Source organism: Melanerpes formicivorus, unplaced genomic scaffold (assembly GCF_026170545.1).
Source record: "Melanerpes formicivorus ecotype bairdi unplaced genomic scaffold, bMelFor1.0.p_v2 SCAF_6, whole genome shotgun sequence".
NCBI classification, from domain to species: domain Eukaryota; kingdom Metazoa; phylum Chordata; class Aves; order Piciformes; family Picidae; genus Melanerpes; species Melanerpes formicivorus.
In genome coordinates this window covers 23,946,450-23,974,045 of record NW_027142358.1, presented here as the reverse complement: position 1 = coordinate 23,974,045, position 27,596 = coordinate 23,946,450, and the positions used below count along the sequence as shown (strand labels likewise).

The 27,596-nt window shown below is 41.2% G+C and overlaps 1 protein-coding gene across 4 annotated transcripts; it reads right to left on the bottom strand.

Annotated features, from left to right (window-relative positions):
* Positions 1–1,032: 1,032 nt before the first annotated feature.
* On the bottom strand, positions 1,033–27,257 carry LOC137441999 (solute carrier family 22 member 15-like). 4 transcript variants are annotated; one of them, XM_068140120.1, is made up of 13 exons: positions 26,890–26,946; positions 26,326–26,557; positions 24,279–24,425; positions 20,886–21,018; positions 20,097–20,261; positions 18,379–18,508; positions 16,462–16,683; positions 14,321–14,461; positions 13,432–13,508; positions 8,783–8,891; positions 3,679–3,751; positions 3,040–3,203; positions 1,034–2,880 (listed from the first exon to the last, which is right to left on the bottom strand). In XM_068140120.1, exons 3-13 carry the CDS (start codon positions 24,402–24,404, stop codon positions 2,868–2,870), a joined length of 1,353 nt encoding a protein of 450 aa, XP_067996221.1. In that variant the 5' UTR covers positions 24,405–24,425; positions 26,326–26,557; positions 26,890–26,946; the 3' UTR covers positions 1,034–2,867. The 4 variants fall into 4 exon arrangements, with proteins under 4 accessions (XP_067996223.1, XP_067996221.1, XP_067996220.1 ...); XM_068140119.1 differs by lacking the exon at positions 26,326–26,557 and having other exon boundaries at positions 26,890–27,251; XM_068140122.1 differs by lacking the exons at positions 3,040–3,203; positions 3,679–3,751; positions 26,326–26,557 and having other exon boundaries at positions 1,033–2,880; positions 26,890–27,257.
* Positions 27,258–27,596: the final 339 nt, after the last annotated feature.

Genomic DNA, 27,596 nt, shown 5'->3' with positions numbered 1-27,596 from the left:
TATTCCTAATGAAGCTGCCACTGTTTTCACTAAATGCCTTTTCCACTAAACATCATCTTTCTATCCAGCAATAACAACATTCAGCAAAAATATCTGAAGTAAAAAAAAAGTCAAACAAGGTGTTAAATTGAATTGAAAACATAAGAATAAAAAATGGAAGTCTGTTCCCATCAATATTCTCTTTTGGATCTTAGAGATGAAGTACTAAACCAGCCTCCACACTGGCTTATGCGCATAAAATGAGCTGTTATAAAACAGCTGAGGGTGGAAGGGACCTTAGAGATCATCTCCTCCAACCTCCCCGCCATGGGCAGGGATGCCTCCCAGCTAGACTTGGCTGTTCAACGTCTCACCCAACCTGGCCTTGAAAACTCCCAGGGAGGAGGCATCCACATCCTCCCTGGGCAGGTTATTCCAGCGTCTCACCACCCTTATATTGAAGAACTTCTTCCTAAGAACCAGTCTAACACTACCCTCCCTCAGCTTATAACCATTCCCCCTTCGCCTATTGCTAGACACTGTTATGAAAAGTCCCTCTCCAGCCTTAATGTAGGCTTCCTTCAGGTACTGAAAGGCAGCTCTAAGATGCCCCCAGAGTCTTCTCTGAGCTGAACAACCCCAACTCGCTCAGCCTATCCTCATAGCAGAAGTGTTCCAGACCTTGGATTATCTTTGCATCCCTCCTCTGGGCTCGCTTTAACAGCTGTGTCCTTCTTACAATGAGGACACCAGAACTGGATGTAGTACTTGAGGTGGGGTGTCACAAGAGCAGAGTAAAGGGGAAGAATCACCTTTCTCAACCTGCTGTCCATGCTCCTCTGCACGCAGCCTAGGATATGAGTCATGCTAGGGCTGCTGAAATGATCATGAACTTCTCAGGACACAGCACTTTCTAGTCTTCAATTCACTGAATTCATAAGACAGCAGAGAATTAATTAAATCCATGTAGAATAAAGCAAAAATAAGCATGTTTAAAATGTACATGATCTTTGTTTCCTGTTTTCCACATAATGTGGAATAAGAGGCAGAAGGAAAATGCACTGAGACAGTCTAATATATGCATTAAGAGAGAGAAACAGACTCCCATCACATAATGGTGCTTTACAATCCTCATGTTCCAGAGTCTTATCTCTGTTTTGGGAATACAACTTTATATCATTCTATTTCTTATTAAATTTTATTTCTTGTAACAAAAAAAAAGAAGTCAACAGTAACAAAACTAGGCTTACCATATCCCCGCTGACCCAATTATCTTTTGAAGAGGTACAATCAGTCACTACGGTTATGAGCATTAATACAATGTAAAGAACCACAGAATGTTAGGGGATGGAAGGGACTTTCAGAAATCATCCAGTCCAAAGCCACTGCCAGAGCAGGATCACCTAGGGCAGGCCACACAAAGCATCCAGGCAGGTTTTGAATGTCTCCAGAGAAAGAGAGTCCACAATCTCAACTGTAATTCTCACAAAACATGACTAAATAAATGATCAGAAAACTAGTTTGCAGCATATTCTATGGGTTCCTTGTCATCAAGCTTCAGCCCCAGAAGTAAAGTAACTGCATGTGCAATCTACCTGTATGTCAACATTACTTAAAGCTCCTTCTGAGTGCCTGGTGATTGTCACCTCTTGGGGACGTGATCAGGGTATTTGTAAAGCAGGCGTGGACGCAGCAGAGATTTCAGGGAGGCATCCAGACAGAGAAAGCAGCGTGTGTTTTTGTGTGTGCACATGCATGCACACATGGGGGTGTGTTCATGGGTAGGTGTTCATTTGCACAACCATTAACGATGGAACTTGCTCAAAATACAGAGGCCTTTCAGTAACCTTTTCTAATCAAATGTATTCAACAAAGGGCCAGAATCAAAATGATACAAGTAGTCTTCAAAAACTCTGGGTAAGCATCCTGGAGAAAGCAGCACTCAACACAGATGTTAAACAAATCTCTTTTTTATTACAAAATTGTGTTGACCGGGAAAGAAAACATAGTATTTGTGATGTGTCTACTGCAAGGTATTCTCTGTTAAACCAACACACATCCCCTTCCAGAAATTTCCAATTCATATGTGAAATGTAATGGATCACATATTAAGATGTATATTATACAATATGACTCATGTTCAGTAATTTCTAGTGCCACATGAACACCTATAACTTGAATATCCTTGTCTAAAGGGTTATTCATCCTTCCATTCAACAGCTCTTAAAGGCCTGACATTTTTCCAATACCATATTATCTTTACACATATAACTGCATTTAAAATATTATTTACTCCCACAGCAAAATCCATTTATTCTCCTTTTAGTTTTTCTGTTCAGGTTTCTTATACTAGACATACTAAGGCAAACGACTTAAAACATCTTTGGTCTCTTCACACTGTGAGGTATACCATAATTTAGAGGCAAAATAAAAACCTGTAGAGAAAATTAGCATACACAGGATGCCCTATACTTCTCACAATTACTGCTTGCCTGAATACATAAGGCCATCTAAATTTTAAATTATACACTTCAATTACAACATTAGAGCTTCATCTGAAGCTAAGCATTACATTCTGTAAAATAAATTAATCCTCCATTTGAAGAAGCCATCCATAGAGAAGCCCAAACATTTGAAGCGTGCTTTTAAGTCATTCAATTAATGCACAGATTTGTCACCTTTTTCCTTACAAACTTGATCAACTTTTTCCATCTTCTCAATTTGCCTCCACATAAAACTGTTCAACCATACTACAAATAGCATTATGCATGAGTCTTCCAACATTTTCTGTCACACATACTGAGACTCTCCCCTTCAGCTGTTATAGCACCTTCTCAACAGAGGATTCGTTTTCCACCACAGACTGGCCTTTTGAAACTTGTTGTCTTCTAACTGGTTTGCCTGTCAGACAGAAGAAAATTAGTTACTGAAAAACAGTTTACACAACTTCAAAAAAAACTTCATGCACACAATCATTCCTGCACAACCTAAGCAATATGCACCAAAGCAGCTTGAATATGAGAGAAGGGGAAATAATGCAAAGCTGTAATAAATAATTACTCTGTCTCTTCATTTTTAAGCAGTTGGTACTTGGGGCTCTGGAGATCTTCAATACTCTCAGCAACAGGTTTATTTAGTGTTTCTGGCAGAAGGAGAGTCAGGAATCCAGCTGACAGTCCACTGATTCCAAACACCACAAATGGTACAGATGGACTAAGAGATTTCTGAAATTAAAAATCCATAGTAAAACCCCAGCATTACTTCCTGCTCTTAAAATATATGATCTCTATGAACTGCAGAGAAAAGCAAAAGACCACCACTTCTCACTCCTGCAATTTGTACAACTGCCATACAGTGGTAGAACAGAGAAATCCACAGAAATAGTTTCACATGAAAACGTTGTTTATATGCCTAAAAATTCAGATACTGAGGAAGCTTTAGCTGTACTGAATGCATTACAGGACAATCATTTCCCTGACATGAAATTTTCACTGAGCACTGGATTAGTTACAGACAATAACATAGAAGCTATTTTTAAATATCTTGTTCATCAATTTTTTAACTGGTTTAGTTGGCCTTTTGCTGTTTACTGTTTGGTTTTTTTAAGGAATATAGGCATATGTGGTACCAAACCCAGCAAAATGCTTTTGAGAAAATTTAATACATCTGAGTTACATAAAAAGTAGAAAGTGATCTTACCATAGATGGCACAAATGGAGCCAAAATGCCCCCAAATCTGCAGGACATGGAACAGACACCCAAGCCAGCATTTCTGTTTCAAACATTAAAGGATTAAAGACCTGTAGTTTCAGAATACACAACTGAATCACTCATTTACATGTGGTGACTCTCTCAGAACCAGTTTATGCCTTTGCTTGAAGTTATCTTTATTAAAACAAGGGGGTTTAAAGACCTCCAGCAATTACTCCAAAGGTTTTCTACAAGGTGCTTCTACTAGCAAGGTAAATGACATCCTTTTAAACCGTAACAAAGTCAACCTGTTGTGCAATGCTTCACAAAACTTCGAAAACACACACACACAGAGGTTTCCCAACCTGTCACAGGGCAATTTAATTGTATATCCCTGTACTGGATGGGGAATGATTCCAAAATTTGGCAGGATCTTCAGAAAGAAGATCCTGAATGCTACCTCCAGCTGTGGCCAGCCATAGCAGCCCCTCTTCTGCCACCTCAGGTAGCACAGATGGGAAGTCAGTGCTTAACTCCAAATAGAAAATAACTCTTTGCCAGTGTGAAGTTGAAAACGTCACTAGAGGGGCTGAAACAATCTCACCTAGACTGTGACAATAATCAAAGCATGAGTTAGAACAGCAGGAACCTCTTCAAAGATCCTCATCAATGAAAGTCACAACAATCCCTGAAGTCTTTCATTTTATGATCAAATGCAAAAATCTCCCATCTCTGGATCACTCCTAAACACAGTATTTAACAGCCCCTTCAGAAACTGACACTGGCACTAGCCATCAGTGAGTCTGCAAGAACCAGTTCATGGAGGCCTGTTCTCCCTGTATCCCTCAATGGCTTCCTCTCATTCATCATCATCACCCTCAGTCGCACCCGTAAGCTGAGCTGCTCTTGCCCACCCCATTTCCTTGTCCTTCTCCAAAGACAGGAAGACACTGACAGGATTAAAGATGACAAGCAAAGAGGTAACATGGGTCACTAGTATACCAAAACCACCCACCTGCACATCCTTTCCTAATGGCCCTTTACACAGGTTAAGGGAAACAGATGATGGAGAAGCTGATGAGAACTCAGTGACTTTGGTGTAAAAATAAACAGATGAAGGAAACTTTTCTCTCATCAAGTTACCCTGGGAAAAGGAGAATGGCAACCCACACTTCCTCACATTGAGGCAACACTGACCCAAACCCCACAAGCATCTGCCCTGTCAACAAAATCTCTGAACAAATGAGACACCGGTCTGTGTGTGAATCATTTCTGTAGAAGCATCCTTCCCACAGCCCCTAAGTCTGTCCATATCCAGAGGTTTGCTGGCTACCCGTTTGTTTTTTTTTTCCCTGCTAAGAGGAATTAGGGCCAAAGGTGATCAATAAAGCAAATGGTGTTATTTCAATTCCAAAGAAGAATGAAAGCAGCTGCTAAAAGCCTTTATACTGTATTTACTTCAGAATTCAGCGGTTTGGGATATGTCTAACATTGGCATAGTATCCTAGAGAAAGAACACATTATCACCCAAGAAATACTTTTGAGTTGCTGCACTGTCAACAGCTGAACACCCCCCTGCCTTTCCTACCTTACTGCCCCACCTTTACCTCACTCACTAGAAGACCTACTATGCCTAACTGATTCTGTGTACTGCTACCATTCCATCGATCACAGCACTGAGCCACAACAGCTCCACAATCAAGGTAACCACATCAGCCTGGGTCTTTGCTCCAGTCATATAGTCCTGCTGTGACTGCCTGGCAAACCACAGGTACCATATGGCAGTCATCCAGCTGCATCACTTGCCCAGCCTGCCTAAAGAGCAGGGTGCAGCCACACAAATCTCAAAGTTTCTCTGCTGTTGGCATGGGCAGCCCTACAATTGTGGTGTGCTCAGGGAGGATTGCTGCTCAACTGAAATGATTGTGGAGAGCCCCTCACAAAGAAATAAAAATACTTTCCTTTTGATCTCTAAGTACAGATTTATCTACCACCACAGACATTAAGTGAAAAACACAAGTTTGCCCACTATGAAAATAAGCAAATAAGATTTACAAAGCTACCTAAGCACAATGACCTCACTCTGATATCATCCATCATAAACAAAGATTTCATCCTGCAAACATTTTCTCATTAAAAACATAAGTTGTTTTTTTACACCTGTATTAACAGTTATGATTACGTTTTGCTCTCAAAAACAACCTTCCTTTTTCTTCAAAATGCCACAGCAATCATGCTTTCTATTTTAACTTTTTTTCCCCCCTGCTCCCCAGCAGGCATTTTAAAGACACATGAAAAAGGAAAAATGCCCAAAGCACAAACAATCTCTCCAGCATGCAGCACTTCCCAATTTCTAGCATGTATTCTAGGTGCATTTGTCATTACTCTAGCTACTAGTTAAAACATGCCTAGCAGTCCTCATGCTTAAAGCAGTAGGCTTGAGTAAGGATCAGTAATACTGACAACATTTAATTTTTTTGTGCAAATCAAGCAACTGGAAAAAAAGAGTTTATTCCACCTGCTCCACTGCCTTTGCATGGTATGTCTCATCCCATGGCATGCCTCAGCCCTGCTGTCAGAACAATGCCAGGGTAATCACACAGCTTTGCAAAGACCACCAGATGGTGCTGATGTTTTAGCTTAAACACTTACCCATCACTGCTTTTCATTGCAAATACAAGCTACGGAAGAAAGTACCAGAGAGCAAACATTCATTTTAAACACAGAGATGTCAAACATTTTTAAATGTGCACATTCTCACCCGTGAGGAATTTTCATATAGTTTAATGTAACAGTTTCCCAAGTGATTAAACACAAGTGGTCTAGTAAAGTTGGCAATTTTTCAAACTGTGTTTATTCTTGCATTTTTTCCACTGGAGGTCTGAGTCTTTGAAACAAAGTTACTGGGGTGGGAGGATGTGGTTTTTTTGTTTTCCAGAATATTAGTGCAGATTCTCAAATTAAGCAGAAGTTCATGTGAATATTGACCTTCCAGTATCTGAAGGGGGCCTACAGGAAGGCTGGGGAGGGACTTCTCAGGATCTCAGGTAGTGATAGGACTAGGGGGAATGGAATGAAGCTGGAGGCAGGGAGATTCAGGCTGGATGTGAGGAGGAGGTTCTTCACCATGAGAGTGGTGAAACCCTGGAATGGGTTGTCCAGGGAGGTGGTTGAGGCCCTGTCCCTGGAGGTGTATAAGACCACGCTGGATGAGGCTCTGGCCAGGCTGATCTAGTGTGGGGCGTCCCTGGCAGGGGAGTTGGAACTAGATGATCCTTGTGGTCCCTTCCAACCCTGACTGATACTATGATACTATTTTTATTTCAATTAAAAGAAAGAAAATAATCAAATAAAAGGTTCCTAACCACTTAGTTTCAAGCACACAGAGGCAGTATTCTTAATTCCTGCTAGGTGTGAACTAACACATACTTTGGAGCAAACACCCCTAGCACTTAAGACAGCATAACATGAAAACACAGTGAAACAAGTAAAACCTGAGAAATTAAAATGTTTTCAGATTTAATTCTCTTGATTCTCAACTCCAGAAAAGCAGAAGGGACAAGAAAACAAAAAGTCAAACCCTATCCACTTAAAAAGAAAGAAAAAAAAAAGGACAGGAGAATACAAAAATTCAGATGGGGAGAATGAAAACAACCCCCCTACATCCAGTATTCTCATTTCTACTATTCGTAGTATCATAGTATCAGTCAGGGTTGGAAGGGACCACAAAGATCATCTAGTTCCAACCACCCCTGCCATGGGCAGGGACACCCCACACTAGATCAGGCTGGACAGAGCCTCATCCAGCCTGGTCTTATACACCTCCAGGGACAGGGCCTCAACCACCTCCCTGGACAACCCATTCCAGGGCTTCACCACTCTCATGGTGAAGAACCTCCTCCTCACATCCAGCCTGAATCTCCCCACCTCCAGCTTCATTCCATTCCCCCTAGTCCTGTCACTACCTGAGATCCTGAGAAGTCCTTCCCCAGCCTTCCTGTAGGCCCCCTTCAGATACTGGAAGGCCACAATTAGGTCACCTCAGAGCCTTCTCTTCTCCAGACTGAACAGCCCCAACTCCTTCAGTCTGTCCTCGTAGGACTGAAGGAGTTGGGGCTGTTCATATTGATTGGGGGGGTAAAATTACATGGTGAAAAATCAATAACCATGTGATGGAAGTGTGTGCTAACAAGCATCCATATACAATATGCAGTGAGGGCTATTTGCAGAATGTAAATATCCCCTCATTTCAGTCATTGTGCTTGGGACTTGCATATTAAACCTACACCTGTGCAAAGAATCACAAGCTCAGTATTTAGTGTCAATCCACTTCCATCCTCACAAGTTTTATCCCCAAAACTGCATTTCGATGCTTTTGATGCTTTTGAGCATCTGTTACATGGTAATTTGTGAAGCTGAAAAGAAAGGAAAAAAACCCACCACCAAACAACCAAACACCAGCCAGTCCAAGGAGAAACCTATGGGGTTTTATTTTTCCCCAAAGCCCGCCGTGTCCCAAAATTAAGTGCTTTATATTACCATCCTATCTACCTGTGCAGTGATACAGGACACATCTACCAGCTAGGATACCTTCCTACTCCCTGTCAACTTTCAACTTTCCTGTTCTCTTTATTTAAAGAGGGCTCAAGTTTTGCAGTGTCATTGTAATTGCTGCTCTTAAGCACCCAGTGCAATATGGCTCAAGTTTTGCAGTATCAGTCCCTACTGTACAGTCTATATGTGTGATTGGTAGCATACATTTCCATCACACCATTATTTTTGAGGTTTTTTTCCACCATGTAACTTTAGTCCCAAAAATCAATAGGAGAAAAGAGAAATAGGGCACTTAGCATTGCAGTGCAAGAAGTCAGTTTTCATGTGTTTATTCTGGATTCAGACCTAGAAGAAGTTGCCACAAACAGCCTAGGAAAGTGCACTGGTGCAACATGTGTGACTAATAGGAGAAGCCCTTTCTATCCCTGGCAAGCTGCCTTAATTAGAAGACGATTCATATTTGTATTTCAGCTAAAAATTATTACAAGTAAACACAGCAGCAATCAGTACCACTGTGCATAGTGAGTACTCTCATTTACCCAGAAGCCTGTTGAATTACCTCAGCACTGTTGGGTACAGCTCAGATGTATAAATGTAGGCGATGTTGAAAGCGGCGCTGACCAGCATCTTTCCACACAAAGCTAACAAAGTGGGACTGAGGAGCAGACCTATAGGGAAGGCAAAACAAGCTGTAAGCATAAAGTCTGTTTTCCTACTGCTCTTTACACAATGTTGGTAACATCCAGTCCTCTTTGACAGGCTGCCATACAAAGAGTTTCACCTGTACATTTTTCAACTCCAAGTACAAAAGCACTGAGTTCTTCCCAGCTATTTGAAGACCTAGCATAAGAAGAGATGTACAAAATTAAGTTTAGAAACCAAAAAATCTGACCTTTTTAGGAGGAAAGTATAAAACTACCACAGTTCTAAAGGGAAGAGCTACTGCTTCCAGTTTAGCAGTCAGAACACCTGCCCAGGTAACTGCATCTCCTGACAAGCACAAGCAGACAACACAGCCTCCTTGATGAATTTCATAGGTTAAACTCACAAACCATTGTGGTAAATCAAGTTTTATTTGTTCCCTAAGCACATCCTGCTGGGATTTAAAATGCCAACAGCTTTGCAATTGGAAAAACAAAATGCTAATGTAGGCCAGTTTACTAAGAGTTTAGCTGGCTGAACCGAAGTGTGCATCTTTTAAAATCCCAAACAAACCTGCCTTTCATCAACTCAGTTTCAGCTATGGCTGTGCTTGCACCATTCCTTTCACTAAGATGAGAACTCAGTATTTTTTTTAAGCATGAAAAAAGAATGAATGCTCTGACAAGCTGTATTTCAGGTTCTTTTTCTCAGTAGAGTTCAGCACGTTTCAGTTCGGATCAAATGATGTTGATTAAGTAATGGGAAAGTCTGCTTGCTTCTCAATTGCTTTCAATTTTGCCCTTGAATATTTCCACTTCCACCCATCTGATAAAGTCAGATTCTATTTCAACTAAAGCAGAAATTCATTTGTAAACTGAAGTCTAGAAACTTTATTTAATTTCTTCCAGTGTGAGGCTTTTGCAGTTCTGTAATTCATGCAAAACTGATGTAACATTTTTATTCAAGTTCTCCTCTTGCTCAGTAAAAAATGAAATATTACATGCAGTTGCCAGATACAAAGGTGTGAACCTGGTCCTCAAAGCCCTACTGGATGTCATCAGAAAACTGGGAAATTCATTTTCTTTCATCAACCAAACAAAAAACAATGAAGAGGAGATGTGTAATTCTCAAACATGTTTTAAAAGAAGTTGCTGTTTCTTTCCCAGGGAGACATAAATTGAACACTGCATATCCACATACTCGAATTGAAGCATTAGTGCACTTGGGAAGCTTTGGTCTTAATATCAAACAGAGGAAAGAGTCTGTCTAGACAGAGAAATGAACACTCAAAAGCTCAGGAATGAATTTAAAGTGCATTGTCTTCTCCAATTTCCTCCCTCAGGGAAGACTGAAAGTTGGCCATGTGGAGAATTACTGTGGGATTAGAAGTACACTGGAAATTCACTGTACATCAGCTTCCTTGTGTAAGTAAGCCCAGAGTCTGCTTAAAGAAAGTTGTTAGTTTTTACTAAATACATGGATTTGAGTTTTATTGGTAAGGGATAATCTTTAAAAGGTAAAATGGGGGAAATTGGTAATAAATGGCGCTGATGTTCAAGACCACCTAGAAGAGGAGTTCCTGTGAGACTAAGCTTTGATGCCATCAATGCCATTAGAGTTACTTGCAGTATCATTATGTGGATTCCCCTTTAACCGTCTTCTTCAAAAGTAACAATTCACTTAAGCAACACTTTTGAAACTAAAGGATTCTTTAAATTTACTTCAGAAAAAAGATCCAAGAAAGGGTAGTTCTCAACACAAAAGGAAATGCACAACGTTGACAAAAGTCAGGACAAAATTAAGTAACTGCAAATTTTCTTTCCTTCTTCAGTGGAAAGCGTATCAATGCAAGTCACATAAAATTTCATAGGTGTTCAGCACAATCAGATGAACCTAAATGAAAGTTAAAATCTAGTTAGCCCTAGACTAGAAGTCTCCTTTGCTTGCTACAGCAAAAAGCAGACAAAATACCGATACTGTCCTGCTTCACAGCAGCTTTTGAAAGAAAAGAATATTCCAGCTCCATTCCCCCTCCACTGCCATTCACCATCTTCTAATCTGATATGCAAATTACCTGATGCATTCTAAGTGATAAGGAAAGGGGAAGCTGAGGGATAACCATTGAGAGAGTTGTCATCTCAAATTCAGTACACATCTTTATGAACAGAAATGTTCTTGCTTCTTCCACAGGGGAGATGACTTGGATTACCTTCTCATTCACAAGTTAACATTGTTAGTTAGAACCTGGGTGAAGGTTGTAGACATGAGAGGCAAGTGCCCAGTATCTCATTAAGAGTGTCAATCCCTTGCAATTAAACATCAATCACTCAGAAAAATGCAGACTTACACAAATACAAGAAGTGTTCTCAGACTAGAGATGCAGTAATCCTTAATTCATCCAAAGTGACTCATCTTCATCATGCCTGGGGCTAAATTTCTTTCTACTTAAGCAGCACAGATCAGTCTGGGCCATGAATGAGCTTTTCTCTTACCACAGTGCAGAGTGAAAATGTTTTAATGGGGTTAAAATCAAGCCAAATGGAAAACACAGACTTCCTGAAATCCAGCCACTCTTGAGGAATTTTCACCCTATTCTATCAGTCATTGCTGCTTTTTTATTTATTTTAAAACAAAAGAAAGAAGCACAATGAGCAAGCTTGCTGGAAAAAAGGAAGGAACTTTTTTATTAAAAGCAGAAACAAAATGTCTGAGGACTTAAATGAACATAAGCACAGCAAATAAGGGATATTTGTAGCTCTGTTTCAGCTTTACCTAAGACTTTCCCAAGACCAATTTGAAATGAATGGCAGACAGCATTTATAACTCTGAAGTATAAACACAATAGAAAGCTACCTTGTAATCACCCAGTGCTTGTGCTCCTCAGTCAAAACACTAAAGCATTTCTATTGAAGTGATAATAAGAAAACAGAAGTGGCTGCACAGTGTTTGTATTTATTAATGTAATCTAAACAGATATTTCAGTAGCTAAAATATTAGTACAGAAGAGAAGTACTTAAAATGGAAAAAAAAGTGCAAATACAAAATCAAACATATGTGACTATCACTGACAGTGTTGGAAAACATATCAAAGAAACACAGAATGGCTTAGGTTAGAAGGGATCTTAGAGAACATCTACTCCAACCTCCCTACCACAGGCAGGGATATCTCTCAACTATACTCAGCTGCTCAAGGCCTCATCCAGCCTGGCCTTAGAACACCCCCAGGGAGGAGGCATCAACAGCTTCCCTGGGTAACTGGTTCCAGAGTCCCACCACCCTTGTACTGAATTACTTCTTCCTAAGATCCAGTCTAACCCTATTCTCCCTCAGCTTCAAACCAATCCCACTTGTCCTACTGCTTGGCACTCTTATGAAAACCCCCTCTCCAGCCTTCACGTAGGATCCCTTCAGGTATAGGAAGGCAGCTCTAAGGTCCTCCTAGTGTCGTCTCTTCTCTAGACTGAACAGCCCCAGCTCCCTTAGCCTATCCCCCCAGCAGAGGTGTTCCAGCCCCTGGATTGTCTTGGTGGTCCTCCTCTGGACTCACTCTAATAGCTCAGTGTCCTTCTTACAATGCAGACATCTTTTGAGATGAGAAATATACTTGATGATACCATGCTCACAGTGCAGCAAAACACAGCACCAGACTGACAAAGACAACAAGCTTCTTGTGATCGCTGGGGCTTCCATACAGCAATTCTGACTTCTAGTTTTGACTTCCAAGTATAATATGGGTTTTTTTTTTTCCATCTTTTTAGTGGTTTGGGATTTTTTAGTGATGAATTAAGCTTCCAACTCAGGAAAATCTTAGTTCATATTTCTATAAATATTAAATGCCACCAAAACAAATGTAAAATTAAGCTTGACATCCCACACTGTCGAGATCCATTCAAACTAACTGCATGGCAACCTGGTTAGTAAATCCTGTATTTGAAGGTAAACTGCTTAATAGTGATAAATGAAAGCAGCATCAGTATTTGAGACAGAACAAGATAGCTTGGTCTGACCATCAAAGAGCCAAGGGCCTGTAGTCAGACAAACTTAGTCAATGAACAGGGTCTAATTCTGACTGCTCCCTGACCAGTCCCAGAAGGACAGGAGTATAAATGAATATCAAGGCCTCATTCTGACTGGATGAGGCCTTGAACAGCTAAGCCTAGTTGAGAGGTGTCCCTGCCCAGGGCAGGGAGGTTAGGGTAGATGATCTCTGAGGTCCTTTATTAGAATAGAATAAACCTTTATTAGAATAGAATAAACCAAACCAGGTTGGAAGAGAGCTTCAAGATCATCGTGTCCAACCCATCAACCAATCCAACCCACCCAAACAGCTAACCCATGGCACCAAGCACCCCGTCAAGTCTCCTTCTGAACACCTTCAATGACGGCGACTCCACCACCTCCCCGGGCAACCCATTCCATAGCGCAATCACTCTTCTAACCCTTCTAACCTAAGCCATTGTACGAATATGGCTTTAGTCCTTGATATAGTCAGTCAAAATAGTCAAAAGTTCTGACAGCTTTTATTCAAAAGAGCAAACATCTCCTTTAGTAGCTGTACATACTTACCAGCATTTACCATGGTAAATACACAGGAAAATCCTGCAAACATCAGAAAACATGTCATGGTTTTACGTCTACCAGACCTAGAAGGAAAAGATGGAAACAAAGTCCTTCAGTCTTTTTCTCATCTGCCTACAAAACACTTACTAAAGTACTGTAGAAAAGAACTTGTACAGTTTGTGGCTTAACCGCATGTCATTGACTCAGGCTCCTTGGGACTGAGGTGAAGGTCAGCTTTTAACTGCAAAACCAAAAGATCACATCCTCGCCTGACTGAAGAAAATAGGACTTTTGCCACTGACTGAAACTGGAATTTATACGAAACCCTGGGTAGCTCTAGACTACCAGACTGTTTGGCCTCTGGAAGTAAGTACCCACATAAAGGATGGCTTCCAAATACAGTGAAAACTACAAAAACTGTCAGGCATTGATCATTCCTGCTTCACCAAAAGCTCAACAGCTCTCACTTAAGTTCTGTTTGAAAACTTTAAGTAAAAATGAACAATGCTAAAAACTGCATTCAATGGCTGTTGCTACACAGTACAAACCCAAGTCATTCTGAATGAAATATTTAAGATATATTAAAGTATCAACATCTTGCATATAAGCAGGCTACTCGCATTTCTCCATGAACACCACATTTCTAAATAATATTAATAATTAAAGAGATCATCTCCTGAGTAATTCAGAGGATAAACAAAACTAAAAGAAAGAAGAGGCAGAAAATCAGAATCCCGTTTCTGTATTAGCTGCAGAAACACCTGCAGCATGGTAAATCCCCAAAGAATGAACATTGTTTAGAAAACCAGTGAAGTATCTTACCAAGAAAAATGTTAACACTTCTCTAAGCTATCTACAAATATATGCAGAAAACTAGGAAGAAAGTTTCTCTTACCAGGATTTCTCAATAAAAAACATGCAGAGGGGAAATGCTGGAACTTCTACAAGACCAGAAAGAGCCACATTTAAATACAAATTTCCTCTTAGTTCACCAGCATTTAGAGTTAGTCCATAGTACACAAAGCTGCAGACATACCTAAAAATAATCATTGAAGTTTTATTACTTACAAGTAAATGATTCTGAGCTATGTATTAGATATATTGAGTTACATGCTAGCAAGAGAACTCTTAGCTGCCCCCAAAAGAGAAACAAGGCAAAGAGAACACTTGCTATTTAATTACACTTCTTGAAACAAAGCAAGTGCTCATATGCATGAGTCCCCACCTCAAATGCTGCAACCAGTTCTGGGGCATAAGACAGACAGAGCTGTTGGAGCCAGTCCAGGGCTGGAACACCTCTACTGTAAGGAGGATAAGCTGAGGGAGCTGGTCTTGTTCCACCTATAAAAGACTCCGGGGGGACCTTAGAGCTGCCTTCCTATACTTGAAGGGATCCTACGTGAAGGCTGGAGAGGGGGGTTTTCCTAAAAGTGTCTAGCAATAGGATAAGGGGGATTGGTTGGAAACTGAGGGAGAGTAGGGTTAGACTGGATCTTAGGGAGAGGTACTTCAGTACAAGGGTGGTGGGACTCTGGAACCAGTTACCCAGGGAAGCTGTCGATGCCTCCTCCCTGGGGCATGTTCAAGGCCAGGCTCAATGAGGCCTTGAACAGCCAAATCTAGTTGAGACGTGTGCTTGCCTATGGCAGAGAGGTTACAGTAAATGATCTCTAGAGGTCCCTTCCAACCTCAGACATTCCATGAGTCTGTGATATACATAAAGCATAACTTTCAAAATTTATTTTCTTGGATTTTTTCCCTAGGTTACTTAGCAAATCTAATAAGCTTAACTATAAGCAGATCATGCTTAACGGTTGTAAAGCAATCCTCTGAAAGGAAATTAGATGTATACCCATTGCTAAACAGTCCCCCCAGACCTAGGGAAGGCTTCACCAACAAATCTATTACCACTTTCCTTGGAAAAAAAACTAATTTAACACCAGGTTGGAAAATTCACCAGATACTAGAAAGACATTTTGCTGGCTCCCTAGTACCTCCCCAATGTCCAAGCAGGACCTGGGCCAAAGTTATACAGAAAAGGAAGGCTTTGTCTGATACAGGACATCGTTGAGAGTAGTGAAGTGAACAACAGCTCAGTAACAACTGCTGTGGCATCACTCCAACAGCTCCATGCACTGTATCTTAATAGGGCTTGGGGTGGGGGAAACAAAACACACACACCCCAAACAAACAAGAAACCCACCACTTTAAGCTCTTCTTCCAGAAGGTAAGAATGGCTTTGTGTATTTTCTCATCACTATAATTACTTGTATTTACCTACCAGCAAAATGATCCTGCCATTTCTCCCACATCCTGCACATCTCTGCTTACCCCACACAAAAGCCTGATACTCATCTATGTCCTGACAATTGTCTTAAATGACTCTGAGCTTTCAAGGGAAAACCTGTTCTTGGCATTTTGGGAAAGAGCTATTCCTCCACTAGATTTTAGCTAAACCCAATTTGCAACAGCTGCTGCTGTAACAACCAACCCAAAACTCTCCCCATCCCAGGGGTTCCCTCTGCTCTGCCATTTATTGCTAAAATACTATGTTACATTCTCCTGTACTCTGAGGTTTTTTTTTTTCCCCCAAGTTGAACCACTTTTCAAGACAGCTCCTAATCTAAATCTATAAAATCTGTGTTTTACCTTGGCCATGTTTTTCCTCCACTGAACATCTTTACTTTTGGGCACTCAACACTGCTTCTTACACCAGCTCTCTACTTCTGTCAATCCTTTTCTTCCTAAACATGGCTCAAATACACATTGTCCTCTATTTTCTGCTTGAGCTTCTCATTTCACTCAATATTATGCTCTCGCAGACTATTTCTTAGCAAGTTTTGAAGCCGTATCTAAGCAACACTGAAAATATAACAGCAACAATAACAAAACATTGACTTTACACCACTTCATTTTAGATTGTCTACTGGCAAAGTGAACTATTTGAGGACAGAATTTTTTTTAAAAAAGGATGAAAATCTTCATTTCTTCATGTTTGACTCAACCACAGCACCTCAGTGTCCCATTACTACATACCAGATGTACATCAATATGATGGTGCGCCACCGAAGGACCGGGTGTTTCACTAGGTTTAGGATACTAGGTGCTGAGTCATCCTTTCTCATAGTTCCTGCACTTGGTTTTAATTTTAGATTTAATCTTTCTTTTCCATTACCAAGGGCAATATATTGCAACACATCTTCAGCTTCTGCCATTTTCCCTTGGGAATACAGCCATCGTGGTGATTCTGGGAGCATACTAAATGGAAAAGAAGAGAGGATCAGCAGTGACAAGTTCATTCCTATTAATTACACTGAAGTCAGTCTTCTCATTCTGCAAATCAGTGCTTAAGAAAAAAAAATAAAACAGTAATAGAAAATTCAGAGAAAAATCACTCTCTTTGCACTCTTCTGCATATTAAACTCCACATGCTTGGACAGTAGCCAACCTTACAAAGATGCTTGACAGTCACGTTAGAGAAGGTTAAATCTAAATCTTGACTTCTGCTGAACTGAATTCTTCTTAGGCAACACTACACTAGCACTATACAGGAAACATCTCAGATCCAAATTATCTGAACAGCCTAGACAAAATTTTGCTTTCACAAAGTTTATTTCAAGCTTCTCCATTATAGGAAAGGCTCCAAGTTGGAGCAGAGAAATGAGGAAAGAAACCTTACTGGGGAATTAATTACTTGCCAGGCTCGTGGCTGCTCACACAGGTTTTCTATCTCTTACTCCAAGTATAATCAGAAAATCCTTGCTTACCACAACTTTGGTTCATAATTCCTGTGGGTTTTTTCAGGTTGTAGAGTGCACTGTGGCTTTTATACAAGCCATAAAGAACAGGGTATTTTTACCTGCACCTTTATTTCCTCTGGTACTCCTAACAGAGATATACATCTTACAACCAAACTAAACATTCACTACTTCAGAGGATTCCAGTATTTTAGTAATGGGGGAATTCTATTTACATCAGAAGCCCACAAAATAAAATATGTTGAGCAAAACTTCTTTCCTCAGCCCAGAGGCTTTGCTGTCCTTGACTACAGGAAGAGATGTGGCAGGGGTTCTGGTGTATTCTTTAATGAAACTTATTTCAAGAGCAAATCTAAAAAATAATTGAAATTAAAATACAAAAAAAAAGAATATAAAACTCTGACTTTTTTCTATTTATGCTGTACACTAGACAATTCTTGTATTAGTGTGTAGACAACATACTACACATTCTATCCTTCTACAGCATCAACTAGGGATCAGAAGTATACAAGGTGTATTATTTGATATATTAAGAGAACATCTGGTAACAACACAGGCTTTTAATTCCTTCAAAACTGTTGAATTTCTTAAGAATTTTTATGATAATGTCCTTGTAGAAATTCTAAGTAGGAGCACCCAAGCTTAATCATGCTAGGACAGACACTAGGGACATCAAAAGCAAGCAGATACATAACCTATCATGATATAAGGCAATTCCAAGTGCTCTCACTTATTTCCCCTTGCAGGCATGTGTCTCTCAAAAACCACCCACAACTCTACAACGCCTCTAGGATCACTTCCAAAACTTCTCAAGTGCTGCAGCCTTTCCTTGGCAGAAAACAGTGTTCTTAGTTGATGCTCCAGCTCAGGGCCTCTGGCACGCCTTCCCTTCCCCAAGCAGATTTGTAATTGACTTTTATTGGACAGCTGGCACACAGCTGCTCTCTGCAACACTGGTTACCACAGCTGTAAGAGCATGCAGAAACAAGCTTGTCTTCTGAGTAACCCTGCTATTGTACGTCATTTAAAACCACTTCTTCCTTTGCAGTATGATTTTTCTCTTGCTTAGTTCACAAAGCCACACAGAAAAATGTCATCTTTATTTATACCACTTCCCTGAATGATGACAAGAAACAGTAACTATCAATTTGCTGTGTATTTTTTCTTATCATTTGAACGCATCTGAACCACTTACAAAGAAAGAAGAAGGAAGATGACTCCTGGGGAATTCGACACTAAAGCAAGGTAGCGCCATTCTCTCACACAGTAACCCAGCAAAGCATATACAGCAATGCCAACTGCAAATGTCAGGTTAGTTAATGAACCTGAAAATACAAGACCAAGATGGTGACTACAGAAACCACTGGCAAAAGAAACCAAAATAACTTTTAAGCAGATGCCTGAAATTTCTAGCCTATTATACACCTAAATAAAACAGCAGTTTTAGGAGGTACCTTTACAGTACTTGTAACCCAGATGCCTAAAGGATATTATGCAACCCCAACAAAGAACACCTGTGTATAATGTATGTAAGGGTTGGAGGTACTTTTCCCCTTTCAAAAATGAAGGGTGGCTTATTGGAGAAAACAAGAAATGAACAGGAACCTATAGACCAGAGAAAACCTGAGGACAGGAAGTGGAAGTGTTGAAAGTAAGTGATTCATTTAGACCTGTTAAGGTAATCTTGATACAGGTGGCAGGCTGGAACAGAAATCAGAAGTATGTTACAAGGACTGAGTTCAGTACAGAAACAGCTGCAAAACAGAGGTTTATTAGAGCAAATTTCTGATGAGCAAGCATAAATAAAAACATTTAAAACATACAGTTAACTTGAACTCCAAAAGCCTAACAACAAACTCTCTGCAGCCTAATACAGAAGATCTTGTACTAACCCAGAAACTCCCAGCTATCATCCAAAAAATCTAGCTCATAGCCAGCACCCAGAAAGCTTCAACATTGCCCAGCTGCACCCTGCAGCTCCCTTTCATTCAGTCCCTCTTAAGTTCTTCAGCACCTCTTTCTGAACAGCTGAGCAGAATTAGAACAAAGCACCTAAGGCAACAAGTGGCAGGAGAAGGACTATCTTGTCTGTCTACCAGGAAGCTGGCCCGGCAGGTAAAAAGGCGGGAAAGAGCAGAGAGAGACAAGAGGGCAATGAGGAATGAAAGGCAGGGAAGAGAGAACACAAGTCAAAAAAGTGGATCTAGGAGAAGAAAATGCAGTATTTTGAAGTGGAAAGCTATAACTAAGCCACAACTGTCTTGTACATCCTAAGGAGTCCGAAGAAGAAATAAGACACAAGGTAATTAAGGAAATGAGAAATACATGCCACAGCAAGTCAACATTTGAACCAAGTTTTTCCCCATGTTGTGGGGAAAACCTAACTAAATGCCTAACCAAAAAGACATTTGAGTCTGAACTACTCCAGCTTTATAGCAGTCTGACATGCAAGCATCAAATGTGTTTTAAGTCTTGGCAGTGGCACAAGAAAAAGGCCATTTCAAAATACTGGATGGTCAGCACATTCAACAGCGGAAAAAACACAATCCAGGCACTAAGTTGTTTTGTGGTGCAGGGAAACGTCAAATAACATTTTCAGCAATGTCTTCCCAAGATTCAGCATTGCTCAAGTTGGCAGAAGCTCCCAAAACATACTATTTTCATGGAACTCAGTGCACCAATTGAGAAATTTTAGCAAACAACATACCAACTCTAAAGCCTCACTTTTACTATTTAACAAGCATCTTACTCAAGCATCTTTCCCACAGAACTTAGAACTTGGACAAATCCCATCATATGTATTTGACTTATGCTACAAACTGATTTGACTTGGTGCTAACAGAAGATGCAGGGTATTGGTAGTCAGAGCAACATGTGGCACAGTGAAAACCATTAAATATTCCCAAATCCCACCTGTAAATGACCAAAATGATTTTCCTACATATTCTTGTGTTAGGACAAAAGACACAAGAGCCATTCCACCATTCACAATTCCAACAAAAAACCGTGAAACTGCAAACATGTTGTAATTTGGAGCTAAGGCTGTGACATACCCCAAAATGACATCGAAAAATAGACCTGTAGAGAAAAAATAAAATGTAATTAGCACTTATGTTGCAGCTTGCACTCAGAAGAAAGGTAGGGAACACCATCAGTTACTATAATGAGCAGTCACAACACTCTCCTCTCTAATCACTCACATTTGGCTTGCTGAAATCACACCATATGAAAATTATTATCAAGTCACACACTTGAGGTCTCCAATGACAAAGATGGTATTTCCTTCAGACAATGTTATCATTAAACAAAAAGACTCTGTGGCTGCAAATGCAGCCAAAAACCAAAACACCAGGACACACTTATCCTACTCTAAAGATACTTAGGTAAACCATTCTCCGTGCCCCCCTCCAGAAAAGGCAAATAATATTAGGAACAATGTGTGGAATACTGTCCTCTAGTAGTGACATTGTTTCTCATCTTCTACTGATATTCCAGTGACTGCCATGCTGCTCAGCATGCTCATCACAACCAATTTCAGTGCTGCTCATGTCTCAGTGAAATGATTCTGTATCATTGACTCCCTATCACTGCCAGAGTGGGTGACCCACAGGCAGCCTCTGGGTTGCGTGGCCCATGGGCAGAAAAGAGAGAGATTATATTATCCACCTAGAATGCTTTAGAAAAACCTTCTAACCATCTTACCTGATATATATACTGGTTTCCTGCCCAGTTTATCTGACAAAGGGCCAAATGTGATATTTCCAATAAGCAATCCAGCAAAAAAGAGGGATGATGCAAGGCTTACTTTATAGGCATCTTGTTCAATGAGGTACCACTGTCAAAAAAAGAATGTCCTTGTTGTTAAAAGTACTAACAACAAGTTGCTGGCTTCCTAAAAAATAATAAAACACTATTGAAATTCTTCTCCTGCCATTTCTCATGTCTTGTTTATAGCCATTCAAAGTTTTGTTCAGTTTGATAAGTAAACGAACAGTAGTCAGCTTTTTTCCTCCCCAACAGACTCACATCTCTCTCTGCTGTCTCTCCCCAAAGAAATTTCAATATATCTTACAAGCTTTCAACTTGGGGGTGCAACTAATACAACTTACCATTCCCAAGCTTTGACCATCCAACAAGTTATGAAAACAAGGAAAGTCTGAATTGCTAACACCGTAGCCATTTTGACATGGACCAAGCTTAGCTATTTCAATGAAGAGGTAATAAAAAATTACCAATTAATGTTAACTAGTGCAGTACTTAAAGAGTTAATGCTGTACAGCTATGCTTCCTGAATGAGTAATCCCCAGTGCCTTTTCTCATCTCACACATGTTCATGGATTCATAGAATGATTTGGGTTGGAAGGGACCTTGAAGATCATCTAGATCTAATCCACTTGGAATTGGCAGGGACACCTTCCACCAAACCCAGCTGTTCAAGGCCTCAACCAACCTGGCCTTGCCGTACTGTTGAAGAGAAGCAGGAAGGGATTATGTAAAGAAGTCCTTGTTTATTAAAAATTTCTAAAACTACTTAGTTACTACTCATGGATATTTATGGATCCTGCTATGCACATGCATTTATAACCAAAGTCAGAAACAAATTATGAGTTTCTGTAAAAAATGTAATTTCTATCTCATCCCAAAGATAAACTTAGGCAGCATAATCAAAAATTGTCAGAACAGTTGGTTGAAATCAGAATGAAACTTACACTATTTCCTGATGGAGCAAGGCACAGAGCTTGTGCAGCCCCTCTGCTGTACACAAGGAGAATCAACACTCAGAAATACACTGGCAGGATTACAAACATTGCTGACAGCATGAACTTGTGAAAGAACAGCAATCAGAAAAAGCTAAGTGATTTTCCAGATAAAACAGTTTAATTCAATGTAAATCTTTACACAAAGAAATATTTAATCATTATGTATTTCATATAATTACTTTTAAAAAGGAGATGTGTTACACTGATTTCTTAAATTACATGGCTCTTTGGGGAAAAAGGAAAAAAGATCCTAATGCTATCTGCTTTTTTTTAAGTAGAAGGTTAAAAAAAAAGAGAAGAGGCCCATAACTAAAATCCAACACAGCATTCTAGGACCTCTGCCCTGAAGTGTCTGCCTTGAACAAATACAGATCACCAAAGAATATTAGGAATTCACTGAAAGTTTTAACTACAGCAATCTCAAGAAACACACGTTTTCACTCAGTCACAACTTAAATGGTGACAAAGTACAGAGAAAATTTATCCCCACCCACCCAGTAACCTGCCAGTTGCCTGTGTTCTGCCCATCCAGCAGTCTGCAGACACTGGCTAGAGCAGCAGGACAAGATTTAACACATTGTCAGGACGCCTTCTTTAGTCCGGTGTACCAACACTTCAGAGTTTGGGAGGACTTTCTGGATACCCTGGCAAAGTCAAATGTTTGTGCAGAAGCATCTGCATCTGGTTTTTGATATATCTCACTAAGTAGAAGATTCTACCCTGTCATATGGGATAAAGATGTAATCCAGAAACTTGGGGTTTCTCAACTCTCTGAGCAGACTTCAACAATTAAATGTTTTGTTGCAAGAATCCTCACGAAACTTCAAGCACAAAAATATCACAGATGTGCTGTCCAAGGCACACAACACTGCTGGCTTAAGTCCTTCTTTATGCTAGCACTCCACATAAAAATTTCATATACTCAGTTCTCAACTGCAGAGTGTTTCAGGCTGATATAAGAGAAAAACCTTTAAAGACTTGGATATGGTTATAAAAAATAACTCATTGAAGTTTAAAGACTATTAAATGTAAGATGTTCCTGAAAACTCCCCTTCCTAAGAATCACTACTTGTGAAAGCAGGGGACTGAGCTGATGCCAGACCAAAAGGTAATTCCAGCAAATCTATTTTCCACAAACCAAGCCCGAGCTTTTAACAACAAAATCTTAGTTATGCCAAAATTAATTACGAGTAGTTCTTGAAGAAGAATTGAAGAGCTGCTCTGGAGTTTTACTGAGCTCCAGAACAGACCATTGCCCCTGCCAAACCAGAACAGAACTGGAAATATCAAAATTAAATAGATAGACTTTACAAAGCAGATTCCTCTCTCAGGACAGACCCAGAGAAAAGATTGCTTTCGCAAACTGTCACTTGTGTTGCTTCACGTGTTGCTGGTTGATACTCAGATCAAGGGCAAGAGGCAAATCAAAAGAATCTGTTTCTGATAATGGATACAACCAAATATTGCATCATTCCTCCTTATGTCTAGGTCCCTACATTTTTTCCAAGACAAACATTACACAGTCACATCTGGGATAATGGGCAGGAAGCAAAACTCTGGCACTGTCTACACCAAGTGCTAACCTGTCTTACATGAGCTTGCTGACAACTGCTCCAAGAATCCAAACAGCAGAACTCTGACAGCTCACGCTACAGGCCAAGCCACTTCAGCTTTTTTCTGGCATTGGTAGCAATGCTTAGGTCACTCATGCTTGCCTGAGTGATTACAGCCCAGGGACCAGCACAAAGTAAACACAGCTTCTTGCTTGAATTCACAAAGCATAATGATGAAGGGTCAAGCTTCTGTCCCACTCAGCAAACATCAACCTGTTCCATCTCCCACTCTCACCACATGTTAAAATGCCCACAGGTTTCATTTTCATACTGGTTTTAATCTTTAGGGTTTATCTCCCATGAGAAACTAATGCAACTCATGGCAAAGCTTACATGCACAGCAGATTGTGCAGATGTGACAAACAGAACCTTCTCTTGGTAAAAAAGAGACACTAGGAGGAGCTCACTCTAAATCCCAGAGTTATAAACTCCAGTTAAATGATTGCACTTCATTAGTAATGACTTTTTAAAACATGAAAAATGAAAACAAAGTAAATAATATACAAGTTTAACATGGATTATTAAGTATTAGATTTCTGCTAGGAAAGCTAAACTAGTAATTCAGTCACATACTTCCAGATGGGTGGGTTCCAATAATCTTTAGTAGCATAAGCAAAACATCCCCCCCAAGCCCTGCTCAGCTTTTACAAGCACCAGGTCTTCCAATAGTGGCACAAATCCCAAGAGAAGAAGAACTGGTTAGGTATGATGGAAGTACTTGCCTCAGTTACTATCGATGTGAAGTTGTCCACGAAATGGATGTGCTTGGCAAGCTCAGCTCTGCTCACTGGAATTCCGTCTGGGTCTATGTGATACTTGGGCACAGCTCCCACAAGCACAATAAGCATCGACTGACAAGCCACATACACCTTCAAATAAGACACAACCATTTATCCCAAACAATCCCAAGGAGACCAAATAAGAGCTTTTCATTAAACTCACAGTTAACAATTTCCCTTTACTCAGCACCACGAACAAAATGCAGTCCACTATGTTTGAATCCCCAGATGTGATCAGAGACAGTTGGGAGCAGTGAGTATCACTGCAGAGATATTGGTGCACTTTGAGTAAAACCTTCATCTTGATGCCCTCCTTCCTGATGCAAAACTCTTCAGTTTGTTCTTGTAGTTTTGTAGCCAGGCACAGGATAAGAAGGTAGTAAGAACTTCATCACAGTTTCATACCTGAGATCTAATACTTAGACCAAGATTAGAATTATTACTAAAAAAATACTTACTATATCTAAAGAATAAAGCCTGTAGTGAAAAGACTTAATACAAAAAAATATCAGATCATATGTTTAAAAGTCTCTACTAGTTCTTGCCATTATAGAGACTGAAACCTTAACTTTCTCCTTAGGAAAACCAGAATGTGGAGGACTTTCCAAGTGCAAGGTTCTTGAGTCAGGGCACTCCCAAGCACAAATACAGGCTGGGCAGGTAAAGGATTCAAAGCAGCCTTGCAGAAGTACTTGGGGAGAACCAAAACATGACCTGGCAATGTGCACTTGGGAGTCCAGAAAGCTGTGCAGCCAACAGGACAAGAAAAGTTATTGTGCTCTTCCACTCTACCTACTGTGGTGAGACTACAGCTGATGTACTGTGCTCAGTCAGCTCTGGGACCCCCAATATAAGGAGAACGTGGACCTCTTAATGAGTCTAGAAGTGAGCCACAAAAATGACCAAAGGGGTGGAGCTCCCCTCCTATGAAGACAGGCTGAGAGTTGAGGTTCAGCCTGGAAAAGAAAAAATCCTGGGATACCTTATAGCAGTTTTCCAGTACCTAAAGAGTACAGCAACGATGAAGAAAGACTTTTTAGAAGGGCAGGCAGTGACAGAACAAGGAGCAGTGGCTTTAAAGACAATGGATTTAATTAGACTTCAGAAAATTCTTCATTATGAGACTGGTAAGGCACTGGAACAGGTTTCCCAAAGAAGTTTTGTATACCACATTCCTGGAAGCATTCAAAGCCAGACTGCATGGGGTTTACAGAAACCTGATCTAGTGAAACGTGCCCCTGCCTATGGCAGAGGGTTGGAATGAGATGCCCTTTAAGGAACCTTCCAATCCAAACCATTCTATGATTCCATGGATAGAAAATATTATCATAAAGAGACAATATTTATTCATGAATATGGGCTTCAAGATGTTTTGTATGTCTTCCAGGCTTTGCATACAGTTTTATTTTCTCTAACTTAAAATACTATTCTTCAACAGGTATTAGTGACTTTCAGCATGTTACCATTGATGGAAAAGTTTAGAATCTAGAATGGCTTCCTTCACTGGACCACAACTCTTTGGGTTGGACGTTGTTGTAATGTGTCGACTTATTCTGCACTTTCCTTAGGTGTTCTCGCAAAAACAAGTCATAAACTAAAACCTGCAAGCAGTCTCCCTCCCTCACAGCAGTGCTTTAATTCAAAACCCAGAACTGCACTAACAGGAAGAAGCCTGTTACAAGGAAACTCAGTGGAACAGATGAACGTTTGCTTGCAGCGGTGTGGGCTCTATTTGAAGAGACCACTACGCAATGCCACTTTTCACAAGAGATGTTAAAGAAAAGGTAACAAAAAACCTCGAAACCAAAACACGCACACACACCCGCTGACGTGGTTAGACTGCGCTTCCTCCCACCCAGCAGAAGCTTAAACAACACCCTTCAAAAAGCGGATATCCACAGAAATACGGAAATCAAATGCACTTCATATTGAGCACGTCAGAGAGCACCGAGGCGAGAGAGGGAAGAAAAGAGAAGCAGTTCCACCAAACCTTTTCTGAAACACCTATGAAACCATGCCGGGGCTCGACGGGCCGCTTGCCACAGAGCTACCATGGACGGAACTACTTTCCACCCCTCTACAGCAGTCAGTACCCGAGCACCGGCAGAACCCAAGCACAGGAACTACGGCGACTAGATGGAGAAGTTGTGGGGCAAAACTCCTGGCTCCTTCCGGCCCAGAGCCCGTAGCAAGTCGGCTCTCATAGGGGATGCCCGAGGCACCTGTGGAAAGCGACGAGGAGTGGGTCGTGGAAGAAAGGAAGGGAAAGAGGAAGGGCGAGCACTGCCTCGCAGTCCGTCCCGCTGCCGAACGGGCACCCCGGGCAGTATAGGGCTTACCGGGGTACCCCGCGGACACCAGCCCTTACCCTGCTCTCAGCCCGTCGCATCGCAAACCCGCCCCAAGCGAACGGACAGCAGACACGGAAGAGCGACACACAGCCGCCTGGCGCGCAGCACTTCGGCGGGCAGGCGCGCCCTGCCCCGTCGGGCTCCGCTGCCCCTGACCCCGCTCGACCGGACCCGCAGCGCCTCCCGCCGCCGCCCCACCTTACCTGCAGCAGCACCAGGAAAGCGGTGAGGCGCCGCTGGCCGCCGCCGAACTCTCCCGCCGCTCCGAAGGCCTCCTCCAGCCCTACCTCCATGGCCCGCCCGCCGCCGAGCTGAGCTGGCGCTCCCGCTTCGCTCCGCCCCGCCCCGCCGACCCCGCCACGGCCCTGAGGGCACCTGCGGCAGGGCTCGGCCGCGGCCGGGGAGGGGATACGCTCGCCTTGCCCGTGATGTCCCGTTGCAGAGAAGCGGGATTTTAAACCATGATTTAATGCAGGCGGGATGCTACTACGGGTTACTTTTCCTCTGCAGTCTTAACCCGGGGGTGCTCCCTCTGGCCACGTCCAGTAATTGGGCACCCACAGAGCAAGTCACTCCTGCTTGTGGATTCAGTAAAGCGAACTAAACCATGATAGATGCTCTGTGCCGTCTGGGACTCGATGAGAGTTTGCAGAGTGCCAGCAAAAAGCGCCACATCCCACGGACAACAGGATAAACACCAGTTAAGTTGGCGATTCTAGTATTAAAAATAGAAACATTAACTATCAGTGGAAGGGGTTTGACAGAAGGCAGTTTTAGCACTACACTAGCTTTATAGAGGGGCTTTGTTTTGCTTTTGAGGTTTGTTTGAGCCTCTCTCCCCCCTTTGCCATAGCAAGAAAGTCTTTCTTTTGAGCACTGTCATGATGACCTCCCTTTCACATTTAGTCCA